Raw genomic sequence first — 18,658 nt, forward strand, 5'->3', positions numbered from 1 at the left:
TTGATCCCACTGCAATTTGCCTTCACCACTGAGTCGATACACTCACATAAAGGTGAAGGCGAGACAACAAACTGTATACAAAGACTCCATGGGTAAATGCATGGATAACATACTACACACAAAGTATTGGAATTCCATAGTAGCTCGCCTTTAACATAAAAAGCTGCAATAATATCATATTATCACGATGCCGTTACTCTACGAACGGAAACAATTGTCATATAGTCATATTATATAATTAGAATGGTACAACTCATAAAAAAACATTATTTTCTTTCAAAATAGAGTAAAAACCAGATTACATAGTGAAATTGGTGCAACACAAACACTGCCAATAATAATGGATAATTTAACCCAATGATATTTGATCTCAACCATTCATTCAGCCACTAACTCACCATGGACCTGGTTGATCTCAGAGTTCTGTGACAGGACCTCATCAGCCAGTTTTTGTGCGGTGGGCAACACCTCGGTGTGGTGGACCGATATAAGATATTGGACGAATTTCTGCAGCTGGTCACGGCTCATCTGAAACAAGGTTTCCGAGATGGGCAAGTGCAGTTTGACCTGCTCTGGTTTACGGACCCGATAAAGCGACAGCGCCACCACGTGAGCGCAATAGAAGATGTCTTTGTTGCCACAAGTGCATGTAACAGCCGTGATCTTGCAACGGTCAAAGCTGACACTGACACTGCAGATAAGTTCTGGGGAGGAGGATGTGGCTGGATCTTTTACTGTGCCACTCAGATGGAAACCTGGAAAAGAAAATGACAAAAATCCCTTAGTTACAATTCTCTCTGGAAACACTACGCCAAGTTTAACCATTAAAACAGAGGCTTAAAATTTATTATTAATTACAGTTCAGGTAGCTTTTACTAGAATCCAGTGTACGTACTTTTCTCAGCTGAGAAAAAGATGAAAAGCAAGAACTATTAACTTGAGACTGCTTCTTGTGACTCCACAAAATGAGCATTTTTAAAAGAGACCTGGGGACTAAAGTTTATAACTTTTTTTTGTACTTGTTTAAGGATTTACGAATTTGTGCAGGGGACACAGAGGGGTCAACTTATTTTGTCTTTACGAAGAGAACAAAACGCAACTCACTAAATGCACTCACTCTTTTGTCAAATGCACAATTGATGTAGGTATGATTGAGGCCTCCAATTAGTTTGGAGACAAACTGATGTAAACAATAGTAAATGTAATATTTATTATTATATGTGTAAAGTTCCATTTAGACAAACCACTGACATTTCGCACTATGCCAATTATCTGGTTTGGGTAAGGGGAATCATGGGATTATTGTCATGTTTGTTGTATACACTGTGTTGGCAATTTTCAAAATACCACATACTATGAGAGCAGTAATATATTGAAAACATCAGTATATGTCAATGCCTCTAAGTGAGACATCTCAGCGAGTTCACATCTGGAAAGTAAGTGAAGAACAACAAGAAAGAGGTGTGTGGGGATGTTCCAGTATGAATTATACACCCACCTTTTCCTCCTCCTTCTCCCATGACTTTGAATATAATGTTTGATCTTATCCCTGACTGCACAATCTAGAGGCGCGGCCACTTTTGATTATGGCATGATGAATATGAATGAGTGGGGCGTAGTCACACACACACATACACACACATACAGACATGCACACACAGGAACATATGAAACAGACACAGAGACGCCCAACCACAGCATGAGGTCATGCATTTATTAATAATGGGAGTGGCTAAGGAGGGTTATGAATGTATTTATGCGCTCAGGAGAGATTTCATGAACTACACAGGCAAAGACGTACATCGCCGAAATATGTTTATCAAAGGGCCGCGTGCACGCAACGTTGTTATATCAAGCATGTATTAGACGGGATATCAAAGCGGTTCTCCATTGATGTGAGAGGCCAGGGAGGAGTTCCATATTTAATTGCACGCACAAGGAAATGGGACGCATGCGCTGGCTAAACAAGGGGTCAGTTTTCAAGACGTGTGCAATCATGACAGATTAAACCTTAAATAAAACAAAAGCAGCAATTTTTATAAACAAATCTGAGAGCCAGTTTACTTAATTACATTTTTCAGGTACTACTTGCTTGCCTGGTGACGTTTTAAGTTTTCTTCCTACATAGCACCTCTTACTTTTGTCAGAATAGGCTCGGCTATTTTATAAGTAGCAAAGGATTGTCTAATTCTACTTAACTCCACAGTCCGGCTACTTCTGCTACCTCTTCTGAGAACATAAACCGATGCAAGAACACTATCTCCCTGACCGGGAAGTGCTGGCAGCAAATATGCAAACATAGCCACAGAAATGTGCTTGTTTATTCCCCCTGCTGTTGTGAAAGCCAGCTGGCAAAAAGCAGGACACGTTTGTGAACAATATTAACACAAGACGTGGCGTGGCGTGCGCGAAATATGGCGACTGCCTGCATCTGCACTGATCAAAGCAAGCCACTGCCGCTGCAAGGGAGTCACGCCGACTCACCTAAGTGGGACAAAAAGGCTTACAACCGTGCAGCTGGTGCTACAACGGTAGAAGACTAAACCTGACAATGTTTCTGTGTAAGTACACATGAGAATGAGACAATGCTTTGGGGAAAGATGTTTCATTTTTGTGCCCATAAATATGCTCAAAATACCTTTGGGACAGGTGGGTTACGAAGAGCCCCTAATTAGGGATCAGTCGAGGAGGTAGTCTGCCCTTTGCCCAAGGATAGCTGGGTTAGGCTCCAGCAACCCCAGCAACCTTTTTGAGGATGGACAGTATGGAAGATGAATGATTTTTTTTTCTCAATGGAAAGTGGTCACTATGGCAACAGTAAAGATGCTATACTCCAGCATCAAAGTGATGCTGAATGAGTTTAGATGACCGACTATTATTGTAGTGTAATGCAAACTATTGAGAGCATCTTTTGGTTGTATGTACGCACGTGCGTATGTCTGAGAGGGAGAAAGATATATTTCAAAGAAGACCAGAGAGTGCAATCAAAAAAGAACATCCAAACATGTGAGCACAATAACAACAACAAAGCAAAGTAATTCATACAAATACTGAAAAAGCTGCTTTTTCCTCAAAAAGCTTTTATCAATTTCACCCTACAAGGCAAAATAACACAATCCTTCTTCAAATTCATCACACATGGTAGATGAAGTGGTAATAAAACTCATTCAAAAGTCTATTTTGTTTCACCCTCCCACAAACCAACCAACCAACCCCTGCGCGTTTCCCACAGCTCTCCCACTCACTGACAGATGGGGAGGTAATGAGTTTTGCCTTTCCCTGTCCAATCGCCTGGGCACCAAAAAGTAGCCCCCACGCCAAATATGCCCTTTTAATTTAGCCAAGTGCTGAGTACAGGGTATTACTGTTTAGTCAAACACATACACATCTCCCATGACTGCGTGTTGAGTGGGTTTGAAACCCTCCACGTCTCATGTGTTGTCTATTAATGTGACTGGTTCCCACCCAGGTCCACCAAGCACCAGGCCCCCCTTTCCTCCCATTCCCTGAGTCGTGCTCACGGCTCTTTTCTTTGCCGGTTCAAGGGGCCAGCCTAGGCTTTTACAGTAACCATGACGGCCATTTTTAGAACAAGGCTCGAGTGAGGTTGCCCTAGAAACCCTTCCTGGCCACAGCAGTGAAATCACACGTATCCTGCAGCATTGTGAAAGAATATTTATAAATATTCTATATAATGATGCAGTATTTCCTATATTATGACATGAAGGCTTTAAGGGACTACCCACCCACGTTCTTATGGTGATGGGGAATTCTACATCAAAGCAAAGCCCACCCTTAGACACACCATGCAAAAACTTGTCTGGCTTTGCAGTCTTTCAAATATGAGCGCCGGCTAGCTGGAGCAATTTTTGTGGATTCACCCGACCTACCAATGACAGCAAGACACTATATAATAAATCAAAAATCCCACTGTATCGCCTTCACAATTCGGAAGTGACAGACATAATAGCTGAGAACCATAAACACAACAAAACTAGAGCTGCTGTCTGCCACAGCTCACACACAGACACTCACAAGTGAACTTGCATACATCATGAGCTATTCCACAAGGGCCTAGCAGTCTTATTAATTGGCCGCACGAGATAACACATGATACGGTAGAAAATGGAAAGATGAATAAATAATTGATTTTCTCAAAAGTTGATAAAGAGAATATACGGTTGGTTAATCCACATCCCAATTCTATATACCAGTTTCTTGTGGGAGAAGCCGCAGACTGGGAGTCTTCACCCTAACTAGATGGAAGAATGCTGCCTTTATGCATGGCCTATGAAATGGGAATTAGCTCTCCACAAGAAGGCGGCCTTGCAGGAATGGCGGTCGACAACCTTACAGTTTTGCACAAAAGCGTTCAGTGTTCAAAAATGAGGGAGAGAGACTAAATTAGATTGAGTAACAAACATTTTTTCTAATTCAATTATGATTCCAAGTCGAAGTAGAAGAAGGGGAGTGGTCATTATGTCTATTGGTTCAATTGGGAATGACCGTCAACAAAATCTCATTGGGCTGTGCAAAAGTCTGACTCCATGATTGATTCCTCTGCGAGAGCGAGTCAACAAAGAGAGCAAATTGATGTTAAATGTGACCGTGTTCATCCACTTTGGCATTGCACATTAATCAAATTACCTCATCAGACAAGAGGGAAGCAGGGGTGGGCGGTTTAAAACGAGCTTTTTATGATTCAAAGTCTGGGTCTCCCCTGGACGACTAGAAAATATGGTATCCGACTCCTGTGTTGACCAAAGATGGCCTGGTAAAACCCACGTGGATAAAAAAAGGCTCTTGGGCTGGAATCCGATCCGAAAAGCGCAGCTTTGCAGTGGGTCGAAGAGGGGTCGCCGGGCAACCCCCACATTTAGACTCTCGTACCACCCACAGCCAAAAGAGCTATACTCTCTTTAACCTCCTCATGTGGCTCGATTAAGAAGCCTTTTTGAATCGCAGCGCATGTGTGGTCCTATATGGAAGCGCCCATAAGGAGACTGTAAACAGAGATCAATGCTATCCTGCATGAGGCCTTGCCTCAAATGCGTACGTGTGTTTGTTAGGTGTGGGAGGGGCTGGAATAACACAGCTGAGCTTCAAGGGCGGCCATATTTATGCCCTGAACCCTCCGGGGAGGGCAAGGAGCCTTCTTCTCCCCAGATGCCTTTTCTTCGTTGGTTATCCCCTCTCTCACGATCCCATTTTGCTTATACAGCGGTAACTTGACTTGCAAGTTCTCTTAACTTCCTTTAACACGCTCATAACTTAGTCATAAGTGTGTTTTATACATTTACATGCATACATACACACATTATTGAGATATAAGCGGCTGCTAGGTTTTGTTGTTGTTGTTATTGCAGTTTTGAGTCCTAAAAGCGGAGGTATAAGATGTTTTGAGAAGAGTGATATAAATATAAGGTGTTTACGGTATGGTGATTATCTAGCATTTAGGCACCAATGCACTTTCCACAATTTACCTAATGGTACAAATGGTCAAACATATGCATGCAATAAAAACAATTATGGGAGCTGCTCCAAGATACCACTTAAGCGCAGACAATAAAATCATAATAAGGTGGCTCATATAATTCACAGAAATACACGAGAATTAATGAACGTATTTGTCACAAAACAATTTCCTTATTAAAAATTAGTAATGTTATAATAAAAATGCTGCGTTTGGGGTCAAATAGCGTTTCCATTCAAAAATCTGATTTAAGACATGAATGAATTGTGTTACAAAATTGATAATCACCAAGGTACCACTTATCTCAGGGCATTAATTAGCATTCTGTGATATTTACCCCCACTGTTCCAAAGAGCAAAAAGTGCAAACTAATGATCAGGTTGGAAAGGGGGAGGGTGTGTACGGCGAAGCCCCGGAGATGGTGGGGGGATCGAAGTTGTCACTGGCTGGCGTTTGCAAGTGACAAGCTGCCTCCAACTGCCACTTAGTTGCCAAGCGCAACATCCAGAGTGACTTGCAATTTTCCCAACTATCACTTTCAAAATGGATTGTAATTCCGTGGGATGGGCGGCCCTGTCAGCGGTAGATCCCAAAAGGTTGCCGCTCTGAAGGATGAGTGGCAACGCAGCCGAACGTCCGTACCAGGAGGCATATCGAATAGAAAAAGAAATGAGAATTACATTCTATGGACAGCAACAGGAAGGCACATCTATAAAGGCATAAATTAGATGTCAAGTATTCTTTGACAATGCGTGTGCAAGGATAGTAACAAGAACAGGGACTGTTGGGAGGGAAAACATTTTTAAAAAGAAATTTTGCTCAACCACCCAGCACATCATTTAATTACAAAAAGATTGCACCGTTGCCATCAAGCACCATTAAATTCTCGGCGTGTAGTCCAAGGTCAAAACTTGAACCAGCCATTAAACCAGTTTATTTTAATGGTGAAATCAGGCATAAACATGAACTAGTGTTTTCTGAACTATAGTGGTTTCATTATCAGTGGCCAATATCAGCTACTGCAGGCTATTTTGAAGGTGATTGAGCTCTGTCCAAAATAACCACAAGTAATGCATTGTATTGCATTTTTTATCGTTGAATGATATATTTAGTGTGTACATAGAGGGCATTAATAAATCGAGTAATTCAGTAAAGCTGCTGCAACGAGCCTTTCTTGGGTAAAAGGATAATCAACCTAGGTTGTTTGCTAATGTGAAAAAAATAAATCGTTTTAATCGCTCTCCAAAAAACTTCTGTTCTGGATCATGACAAGTTTTGCTTATTTATTTAGATTTAGCCAAAAGACAGCGTGGCATTTTTACCATTAAAACATATAGGTCTCATTAACAGCTGTTGAAAATATATTACTGAAAGAACAAACCAGCCATATGCCTGTTTTACAGAATTTGATGTGCTTATCTAGCAGAAATAAGCCACAGCTTGGATCCTAAACTAACCTCCGCTGTTTGAATGTGTTTGCTTGGACTTAAAACAAAAATATATAAACGGCGTACAAGGCTCATGTTCGGGCACTATTTATAATGCATTTGAAGAAAGTCAACAAACAAAGCAACATCCTAAAAAGACAGCTGTTTATTTTGGGCCGAGATGGTGGACCTTTTCCTGGGAAGCTGTTTGTCTAACACTAATGTTTATATTCAACGCTTCATTCTAACATTACCGAGTTAACTTGCACATATGCAATTGACAGACTATGTATTCATTTCACTTAAGTTGCTGGCTTTTTCGTCTCATGGCTGTACATTGACTTTATATGATAGCCATCCCTGTGAGGTTCATCAGCCTGAATGAAATGTAATTATCAAGGTGTGTCCCAGTGCGGCCCGAGTATGCTATATGGACTGTAGGGGTAATGGACCCCATTGAAAAGCCATCGTGTGCTCCTTCAGGCCTAACGAAAAAGCCGTATAGTGATGGGCAGTAAATATGGCACAAGACCTTATCCGCTGGTCTAATCACTATCAGAAGCAGTGAGTAACATTTACAATCCAAATCAGAATATTTCTGTCATCAAAATATATCAACTCCAAATTCAGTTTCTAAGGGATGGAACACAACATAAGCATTCTTCAAATGTCTGATTTGTTGGTCCCAGCCAAACTTGATTCTGCCAAGTTCAACAAGAACAACACGTTTGTAGCTTTCGGTCCTTACTAACACATTTTATCATTCAAAATTCTAGTAATTGTACTCTACATTGTTGAAATATTGTTTTTTTTTTGTCATGTGTTAGATATACAGTCTATTGATTTAACTAAATTGTATGCTGTTATATTGTCATTTTATATATAATAATAAACTTTACATTTTTTTATTCATCTAATTGCAGCCATTTGTTGAGATTAGTTACTTTCACCTGATTAAGATAAGACAAATATTTCTAAAAACGTTTTCTGAAAATATCATGACCACATTTGACTGCAGTTTGGAGAATCACCCAATACTCCACATTGACACACTACACTCGTGATGACTCTATGCACACAAACTGGTTTCACCCTCCTACTCCCAAGCAGCTCCTCCTCCCGTCAATAATTGGCTCGACTCTAGCTGCCACCTCCCATCACACACACGCACACACTTCGTGAATGTTCCCTAGCCTTGTGCTGACCCGTTGTGTGTGTACTGACGTCACTTACTAGACAAGGGGAGGCATCATTCCAGACACACACACACACAGTCACCCGTGCACACATAAATACACTCAGGCCCTAGTCGAGGGGGTGGGTTGCGGCGGTGTGTGTGTGTGGGGAAGAGGGTGCATTCCTGAGCAGGCACACAGACACACATCACCACGCCTGGCGGAGGGGAAGCGTGGGGAGCGCTCAGCTGTAGCGAGTAGGCGGGGTAGAGCAGGGGGATGGTTGGCGGATGTGAGGCGAGGGGGGAGTTGGGGTGGCAGCAAGCCAGCGTTCCTCTGAGCTCAGCACTTCCCCTTTCAGCTCCAGCCAGCCACTTTTTTTTATTTTTGCGTGACGTGCATCGTAGCAACCCCACCATCTCCTTTAACGCTTTCCTTCCTGGACGTACGGAGGTCACGCTGGCTGTTATTCTCCTCTGCAAATGTGTGTGTGTGTGTACCTGCAGGTTTGAGCAAACACACACACATGCACATATAGCACCGCCTCATTCTGCCTAACAGACCCCCAATACCCGAGGACACAGCTCACAGGTTCATATTATTATGTGGACAAATATAGATGACCGCATAAAAGCACGCACCAGGAAGTCATTTTCATTTTGTTTTGAGCAATGTTGGCTATCTTTGTGTTGCGAAATGTTCCTGTTTGTCATTGTTTTTTGATCACTGTGAAGATAAATGTGCAGTTAGCGTCCAAAAATATAACTATTTAAAAATGGGGAAAACATGCAGTTTGGCCTAACATCAGTATCAAAGTTCATCCAAACATTTTCTATTGTCCTTATTTCATTGGGGTAGTCCAGGTAAACTGGAGACTATTCCAAATTACCAGGAGACACTAAGACTTGGTCACCAGTGAATTGTACAGTGTATATAGACAAAAATGCATTCTCACGCTCCTTCAGAGCTCTCGGATGGCTTCACACATGGATCAGGATAAGGACTTTTGAAAATATTTTCAGAAGCTTATTTGTCAGGTCAACCAATCAGTGCGCTGCCAAAGCCTGAATCTCCTTGTTTGTTCAAATTTATCCAAAATGTTTTCTATTATGTAGAGGTTAGGAGATTGTAAAGAGTGGTCAGGTTAATTTATATCAGGCTTTCTCATCCATGTCATTATCTAACTGTGTACCCTGGTGCAAGTAGTATTGGAAAAAGAACAAGTCACCTTCAAAATGTTCCCACAAAGAAGAGAACATTGAATCTTTAAAAATATAAGCCTAGTCAAAAGAACACTGGATGCGTCAGCAATTTGGATAATCCTGCAACTTTCTCGGATTAGTTGGGTGATAGCCCGTTTATTTTTCCAAAAGAAGTGCACCAGGGCAAGGGCTATAAAAACATGGATTGGAAATTTTTGTGTGAAAAATAAAAGGGATGGATGGTCCATTTTTCATATAACAGGCTACACATAGCCTCACATAGATTTGGACAGGACAAATAAGTGTCATATCTCACATTAACCACATCAGACAATCCGTGGAAGTAGGGTGGGCATAGAAGGAGGTGACGGGTGGGATGTGAACATCTCTCACATTTTAATATTGCTTGACACGCGTCGTGCAGATTCTCTCAAGTTGACATCAAATACCTGCGGTCAAGAGGGGGCAAAATGAAGGGACCATAGGATAGAGATGACAACGATGGAGGTGTGGGAGGGACTGAAGAAAGGTAAGAGAGCATGGGGTCGATTCTGGTGCCTGTAGGCTATTGCTGTAAATATTGACGTTGATGTTAGGAGCACTCTCCCAAGGATAAGCTATAAAGCAAAAAAAAAAAGGGAGGAGGAAGTATCACAAGATACAGAAGGGGTGGGGGGAAATCAATGAGGGGTGAAGCCTTGCAATCGGGGAATTGAGCTCCTATTTCTCTTCTCTGGGTGGTTTCGGTTTCAACTCACACTAAAAGCAAAAATTACAGAACCATCTAGTCTTTCACTGAAATGGACATCAAGATGAATTGGACTTCTCTGGACATGAGGAGGAAAGACTACTTTATCCCCACTTCTCCCAAAGCCACTCTCTTTTGTTGACATCTGTATGAGTTGCCATGACAACCCACTGCCGGTGCAGGCGTGCGTATTTGCATTGGAGAACGCGTGATTGTTGGCAAATAAAAGAGGTGTGCACAGCCCAGCTATTCATTGTCTGTCGATCAGCCTGCTTTGCCTCATATAGTCTGTACGAATTATTCAATTATTACAGGTTATATAGCTATAGTGTTATCACATTAGATGACTGAAGACATTGCGACTGTCAGTTCGTCCCTGCTTCAACAGTGCCCCTCCACCCACAGTTTTGTTCACTGGGGTATGAACCCGGAACCATGGCAACCAGAAAGGACGTTGGAAGGACCTGCGAGTTCACCGCAAAGAATAGAGAATGTGTTTATGCGAGACTTGTATCCTGTGGGCAAGTCAGCATTCACCCATGAAGTAGGTCAGTGAAATTTTCCCAAATTAGGTCAGTGGCAGTCAATGGGTGCGAATGTGGGGTGGTGGGATGGGGGCATGGTGAAAGGCGGGGATGTCTAAAGCCACAGTATGCTTTGGTGGTCGGAGTGCGCTCCGGTGGTCTAATGTGGCTTCCCCAGCAGCGTGTGTGGGAATCAGCTTTGCGTCAGCTTTGTAGCGTAGTGTGACATCATAGGGAAACTAAGAGAGGACCTCAAAACGAGCTCCGATCGCAAAAGGTGTGAAACTACTAAAGCCACTTAAATGAACCATTACACTAATGTAAATATGTTGTCAAGGTTGTCTATCCAAGCTGCAATCGAAATAGTATATTTGAGTATGCAGTAATATATGGAAGAAAGTGGTGAAAACGTTTGTATGTTTAAAAAAGGCTTTTTTTTTTAGATGGCATCGCTGCACTAGTGGCATCGGCCGATTTCACACAGCAGGGTACTAGAATCCATATCAGTAGTCAACAAAAAAATGGTACTAGTGCCACACTACTCATTACGACAATATGAACTACTCCCAATCATGACCCAATCATGAATAGCTACAGTACACTACAAATGGCCGGCTAGTATCCGACTCCACTATCAAAGGCCACAAACACAATATTCTCTAGAGAGAATATCACTGCATGCTTTCTAAGTGAGCTACTATATTACAATTGGCCTCCAAATGCCCTATATGAAGGACTACTACTCGCTTATGTGATATGGTTGTGGTTTTTAAACATCTGATCATGATGTGTGTCTGTGTGCTACAGAGCCTACAATCACGTCAAGAGCAGAGAATTTAAAAGGCATAATTCCATAGTCGAGCTCAGTAAGGATATAATTGCAAATAAACAAAATAGTGTGAGTTGGACTAGTTCCAAACAAAAGTAGAGTGAAGAATCACAAGTCCCCATTAGCAAAAATGTTTGCCACCAACTTCAACCTATCACATTTTCTCTGCTCAAACATCATTGGAATTAGGAGGCGTTATGATTGAGAGTGCTTATGAAAAGCAGTCCGATTTGGTTACAGTGCCTAGGTCTGATTATTTAGCAGTGTTTCTCCTCCACTGGGCCCCCCTCCAGCTGTTTGGATGGCTACTTGCTTGTCATCTGCCTCTGTTCCTTCAAGTTTTCCCCTCCCTGTTTTCAAGACGCCACAGTGGGAGCGCGGCTTGTTGCCGATAAATGGCGGAACACAGGACACTTTGAAGTGCGCGCTGCGTTAGGAATGTGCTTTCATCGTCCCGCATCTGTCAGTCAAAGCTAGGAATCCAAAAGAAAACTTTTTTTTTTTTGCTGCACAAAGCATACACCCGCTCTCTCGCACCCACCCCTATGGTTTCCTATTTGTGCATACACCAAACAACCAAAGCGGCAACAACAGGCAGAGTAGGCTGTATAATAATCCTTAAAGCGATGTTGCCGTGATGAGAGCATGAAGGACTGGTGTATTTTTAAAACCAGGGAAATGTTTCTTTGGGGTGTGGCAATGTTTTACTCATTTGGTGAATGAGCACGATTCAGTGCCATTGACTGTAATAGACTACCAATTATAACGGATTGTCACTCATGTGACAGAAAATGGCCAGTGACCTTCAAAACTGACTGTCAATAATTAGCTCTTAATAACAGTCATCGTTGTGAACCTGTCTCCAAATGTAATAAGACTCAGAGTACATGAAATTTCTACATTATCAAAACCGGCGGATTGTGAACTACTAATATTCCTATAGGCCTCAGGCATAAAGGCAAAAGTCACTTATGTGAACCTCTACACAACCAATGGCCCCAATAATTCACAAGTCTCCCACTTCCTCACAGGGGAAGTGTCTGCGGGGTGTTTTCTGTCTCCAGAGGAGGGTGGGGGGTTCTGAGATGAAGTGAAAGACCACTGACAGGTGTCTTCTACGGGCAAGCGCCCCACCTAATCCCATGAGCCCGAAGCCTACCACTGACAGTGACCGAGATGGTGTGGGGAGGGGACCGTAAAGCTCTATTCCCTGGGCAGAAATCGGACCGCCAGGAGATGTGACAAGCTCCACTTCCCCCTTCATCGCTTTTACCCACCGCCCTCTGCTGCCAATCACGTGTCACATGCTTCGCACCCTCGCCAAACGCACACACTTGCATCTGTGCCAGGGCCGGGCTGTCTCTGCAAGTTAAAGAGACGTAAGGGAGAGAGCTAGGCGACACATGAGCAAGAGGCATCCAATGCGCGAGCCGAACGAGGCTTGGAGGGGGGAGTAAGCCACAATGAGTTACAGTGACTAACATTACCAGCCAGGGAGAAATGCCTGGAACAGAACGGCGGGGTATGCGAGCCAGAGAACTGAACTGCGGCCAGCCTGGATGGAGTCCTGGTCCAGATAAGTTGGGCTCAGACCAAAAGGCCCAGCCACAGCTTGTCAGCGACGGGAAGAAGGGAGGCTGGGATGGGGAAGAGAGCGAGAAGCCAGCTTATGGGCAAAACAAAGTGAGTGAGAGAGGCTTTAGAGGATTCTGAGCTGCAAATATGGGGATGTTGGAAGGGAAGTGGTGGCGATAGTCAAGCCAGCCGAGCTGGATCTGAGGCACAGAGGCAGGGCCATGGCCGAGCTGGGGCGGCAGAGAGAGGAGCCAAGGGCTGAAGGCCAGAGGAAGGAAAGAAAAGAAGGGGGGCTGGGAAGAGGGGGGAGGCTGAATCAGGGCTGGAGCCAGGGGCCCCAAGCTTTAGATTTAGTCAGCTGTTCCCCTGGCCAGCAGCTGGAAGGACATACAGAGCGAAACGGGCAAAAGGGGGAAGAATTTTAATAGGAAAGCAGAGCAGTAAAGGGATAGATGGATGCAGCCGTGGTGATGGAGATTTAGGAGGCGGACAGTGGAAAAGCTATTAGATTCCAACTAGTAGAGTTGGACTCCCTCCCCACTTTGCAATCAAACATTCAACTCCAGTACTTCTATATAGTATGTAATCTATATTTCAAATAAAGATGAAATTATATCAATTGACAAATCAGTAAACAAAGTAACCAAGGTAAATACAGTATATTTCCCCAGATAAAAAAAATGATGTATATTATGCCTGAAAACGGCTTGAGAACACTAAAAACACATTGTTTTCAAATGGGGTGAGCAGAACAACAATACTCAAGAACTAATATTTGAAAAATGGACTTAAATCCCTCCACTGCTGACAGAAGCAGAGAGCAGAACATGTATATAGGAGGCAGTTCAGGATCACTGGCTCTTTTTCCCTTCCACAAAGGCTCGCCAAAAGAGCCCTCCTAGAGCCAGTTGTGCTCGGGAAACAGGCCTGCCATTCATTGCAGCGCACCAGCCACCGTGACCCAAAGCACACTCCAAGATCCATCACTAACAGGTGCCATATATGCACACTCTCAGGAGCCAATGGCAGCAAATGATAACACAATAAGTGTGTGAATTGTGAGGAATGTGGGATAGTAAATATAGCAGGGAGAAGACAAAACAAGGATGAGAGACACTAAATTGGACATGTTTGGTTTTTACAAAATGTGAGTCACAAGGGGGGAAGAAGTGGACTACGAGCAAAGCACTTTATGACCTATCATATTCCATTTAGTTGAACAGGGTATCGCACAAAGCATTTTGGCTGTGAGTGACTCAGCACTCACAGTCTTTGCAGGTGTGCGACGCTTGCATACATAAACTGCGTTATGCATATCAATGAGCTGCTAGTGGACTGCTGCTTCACTCTTTCTCCTGCTCATGCGCCAGTTTTACATCCCCTGAGGGATGTTTAGAACATAAAAAAAGACCATATAGCTAAAAAAGTTTGATTGAATTTGTATCTTTAAGTAAACGAGCTTTAGAGCATAAAACTGCATACATACAACTTCAGTATGTGATTTGTTGCTGTCTTTCTTATTTGTTTGTCTGAGACGGCCGGATGCAGGACGCAGATGAAGCATGCTTTACTTCCTGGTGCCTTAAAGCTTGTTTCCCCAAAAGTAGTAAATACTACAATTGGTAGCCAGTGTGTGTCAAGTTACTGGAATATTTGTATTTGATTGGCTCAAAGAGTACTGGCATACAAGTTGCTCTCTTTAGGAAAATATTGCTTATTCGACAGTTACACATCAAAATTCGGACTCCTTATTATTATTTATTAATCAGTAGTAAAATTTAGTCTTCAATTAACCTTAATGATGATAGAAGCCAAAGAACTGGGGACAGCATGTCTCTGCCAACTCCACACATTGGCAAAAAAGACCTATCCCAAAACCTTCTGAAATGTGAGACAAACTAACACCCCCTGGTATACTAAGGTATGCCTTCTGCCCTGTTTTACCACATCTCTATCACTCTCCCCTGCACCCATCTTCCCTTTATTCTTCATTCTACTGCCTCCCTGCCATCTCACCAACCATTTACTACACCCCTCCTCCCTTTCTCCCCTCCTCCGCACCACTTAATGGCGCAGGCATCCAGTGTGGAATATAGATCAGTGCGAGATGGATGGGGCACCAGGAGCTCCGGCCAATCCCGTAGGTCCCAGACCAAAGATTAACTAAATATTAGCTGACAGCGAGAGAGCGAGGCCGGGACACAGCTGCAGCTGCCCGTGCCACGGCTCATGGAATAAACGACACAGAGTCGGCCACAGACCTCCACACAAACACACCGGGGAGGGGCGCAGATTCGGGCGTACACATGCAATCACAGGCGCTATGGGAGAAGAAGTCCACTAATCAAATTCTCTCCTGCCAAGGCAGGCGGCGGGGAGTTAAAAAAAAAAGAGAATAAATCTTTATTAGGCGATGTGTCCCCTACTTTATCGATCGCTTCGCTCCTTCCCTCTCACAACCCCCTCCCCACTTTCTTTTGTTATTTTAGACGTGTCTGCCATCCACCCCAATCGAGTCCGGCTGTACATCAGAGACGACCATTACCCATGTCTCCCCGGGCCGGGGTGGCCTGTCAGTGGCTGTGAAAGGGTTAGGAGGTGAGCTGACGTAGTCACCCAGGAGGGATGGCGAGCTGCCTTAAAGTTTGCCAGGGAGACAGACAGGCAGCCAGATATGAGGTTCTGGGCGAGAATGCAGACAGACAGGGTGGAAATGCCACTGTGGCAGCCAACTGTCAACAATGTTAGAACAACTCTCTGCCATTGTTGAAAGTAGCATACAGTTGCGCAGCAAAACGTGTGGCCGAGACCCAGAAGAACACGGCACAGTAAAGCCGATGGCTGTTTGCAGAGGCAAAAAATAAGCAATAAATCTGCGGGACTATTAAATATGTCCACACTAACACTGACAGCCCAGTTTTACCACACTAACGTAATATGTAGGAATGTTTCCCCTCTCCAACAAAAACTATTGTACGCACACACGTGCTGAATATTGCATAAAGACAAGCAGTAGACACGCACTTTACCTGTATAAAAACAAGGTCTATGTTTTATTGATGACAGCATCTCAAGTAAACAAGGTTACAAATCGAAGCAGACGTGAAAGCTTTTGCTTCTCGTGAGAATTTAGCCGGATTTTGTACAAAGAGGCTTGAGGTTGCTTTGGCTTTACACAACTGAGACAATTGCCCAATTTCAACGTAAAGCTTAAATCTGCTTTGTTTGACTTTCCACTTCCATAAACGGTTCTATTGCATAAATTGAATGTATGTTACATATACAGTTTGAATTGAGCTTTCACCCGAGAAAAATCAATGATATGATTAACTCCAGGGGTGACATTACATTTATTTACATTAATTTATTTGACCTGAGCTGACTTTTGTCTTGAGGACATGTTAAATAGACATTGATATTAAACAGTAGTAGCCTGCAAACTGATAGACTGACTGTATTCAGATCTGCAGCCATTTGATTCCATTCCATTTTCTTGCCACACTTCCATGATGCATATCTTAATCAATCAAAAATCAGAATTGTGTGATTTGACCGATGCACTGGAAATGTAAATTAAATGAGTGGAAATAGTAGAATGGTATTCTGGGGTGTAATACAGGTCTGGTCTGTATTTTTGGGTGAGTAATGTACTGCAACTGATGAAGCTTCAATTGCCAAAATCACCTCAACACAATCGATGGAATTCTAAATGATCTAGTAATCGACCTATTGTTTTGCCGAGCCCGTTTTTTTTACAGTTCACATTGTGCAGCAATGCAAATGTGACAGGAAAATCCAGTCTTGTTTATTAATGGAAGTGTCTGTACCGTTTCCCTAAAAATTCCATTCAAATCCTCAATCACCCACAAGCAGAATCTGAACTGCCCAAGAACACGCTTGTTCACAAGGCGCACGGACCAAACATTAAAGAAGAAATGTTGTTTGCCAGTGCAAAGCCTGTAAAACATAAAGGGGAGGAATCGCCGGGAAAACTCCAGAGAGCGACATCACAGCAAATAGGGCGAGCGCTGTTCCTCCTAATTTCAGACATTGGTAAACACAGCTTCTAAATGTAGCAGCAGATAGCCCCGAGGTCGGGACGCGTACTCGCTCTGACTGGGAAAGAGACGCCGATAGGGAGGCCGGCTAGCTGGATATAGGCAAGCCATCCACTGGGGGTTTGGACACAGGAAGCATTATAGAAACATGCTGTATCTAGATAGGGGCAGTGTAAATAAGATATGAGTTTCTATTGCCCGGCTTGGGAAATGAAACGGGTGGAAAATTGAGAAGCGCAGAAATTGTAGTCTAAAAGCATATCAAAAGGAGAGGGTGGAAAAAAGACACGTGGGATAATGAGAAGGAGCAAAAGGAGAGGAAGGAAAACGATGGGGTACTATCAAGGGCAATAATTAACAGAATGTTGATGTAGAATGACCCCAGACAGATGGGAACATAGGAGACTAAAAGTATGCCATGCATATTAATCAATCAAGGCCACGATTTGGCGAAATCAAAATTCAGGATCTGAAAATCATTTTAACGCTCAGCTGTCTCCGTTAGTTCATCTTCCGTACCACAAATCCTCGTAAGGGTTGCGGGCGAAAGGCAGACTAGTGCACCCTGGACTGGCCGTCAGTCATAGGGCACTAAGAGACAACCATTTGCGCTCATCATACCACCACCAGTGGGAATTGAACCCGCGCTCGCCTGCACCGAAGTCAGGGGAGTGAACCACTACACCTTCAGGCGGCTACGTCTGTTAGTTTCCAGTTTAATTTCCTTCACTCCATTTCAACTGTATTTATTCAGAGAGGTCAATTGAGAGCAAGCTTCCTTTTTCAATGACGCCATGGTTACATAATCACACAAAACCACAACAATAAATACAATACGGTGAGGACTGACAATTACATTCAGTTTGCATAACATTTAAAGTGTTTTCTTAAAACTATATAATTAAGTTGAACAAGTTACAGTTGAATTGAAAAAAAAACGGTTAAAATAAAATAACTAAACAGCAAAATCAATGGCAATTAAATACGAATATAGTATTAAAAATATGCTAAGAATCAAGGTGGCATACAGACCACTGAATAAGGGACTTAAGGGCAGAGGAGTGAATCAGTCTAGTTGATGTGCGTATGTGTCGTAGACATCAAGGCACTTTTAACCCCCCAAAATCCTGGCAAAGGTATAAATACGAAACGTGAAGTGAAACAATTCAAGTGGCTCCCTCTCATACCAGGTCGGCCTCTCCCTCTCGTTTTCAGCAGAGGCTTGCCACAGAGTTCACATCCCGCATGCCACAGCGGCCTAACATCGCTTGCACCAGGCGCAGCCAGAGGCATCTCGCGCGCTCAAGATCTCCCGACACCAACACCATCAATGCCACGCCTTCCCCACATAACTCACATGGGTCCTGGAGGTAGCTGGGCAAGAAGTGTGAAGGGGTAAAAAACAAACAAACGCAAAACACTTTCTTCCACCTGGTGCACAATGCTGTTTTGGGCCGATCGTGGCTGAAAATGTCTTCTCGCCGAGTTGTTTAGATTGGTACTCAATAAAAATTACTTTTAAAGACATTTTATTTAATATACCTACCACCACAAGTTCACAAAATGGAACAGATTGACCACACCTATGAAAATTTCCCATTCATGAGCCATACCTTTTTGTCAAGAGGAGCCCGGCGGCTGAGTGAT

The 18,658-nt window shown here is 43.2% G+C and overlaps 1 protein-coding gene across 1 annotated transcript in view; it reads right to left on the minus strand.

Annotated features, from left to right (window-relative positions):
- The window catches only part of LOC144215509 (zinc finger SWIM domain-containing protein 6-like), a 55,758-nt gene that overhangs the window by 19,607 nt on the left and 17,493 nt on the right, over window positions 1-18,658 (minus strand). The window contains exon 3 of the mRNA XM_077744488.1: window positions 399-755. Within this exon, the coding sequence (XP_077600614.1) occupies window positions 399-755 (357 nt within the window). The remainder of the gene's footprint in view (window positions 1-398; window positions 756-18,658) is intronic.

This window comes from Stigmatopora nigra, chromosome 22 (genome assembly GCF_051989575.1).
Source record: "Stigmatopora nigra isolate UIUO_SnigA chromosome 22, RoL_Snig_1.1, whole genome shotgun sequence".
Lineage (NCBI taxonomy): Eukaryota > Metazoa > Chordata > Actinopteri > Syngnathiformes > Syngnathidae > Stigmatopora > Stigmatopora nigra.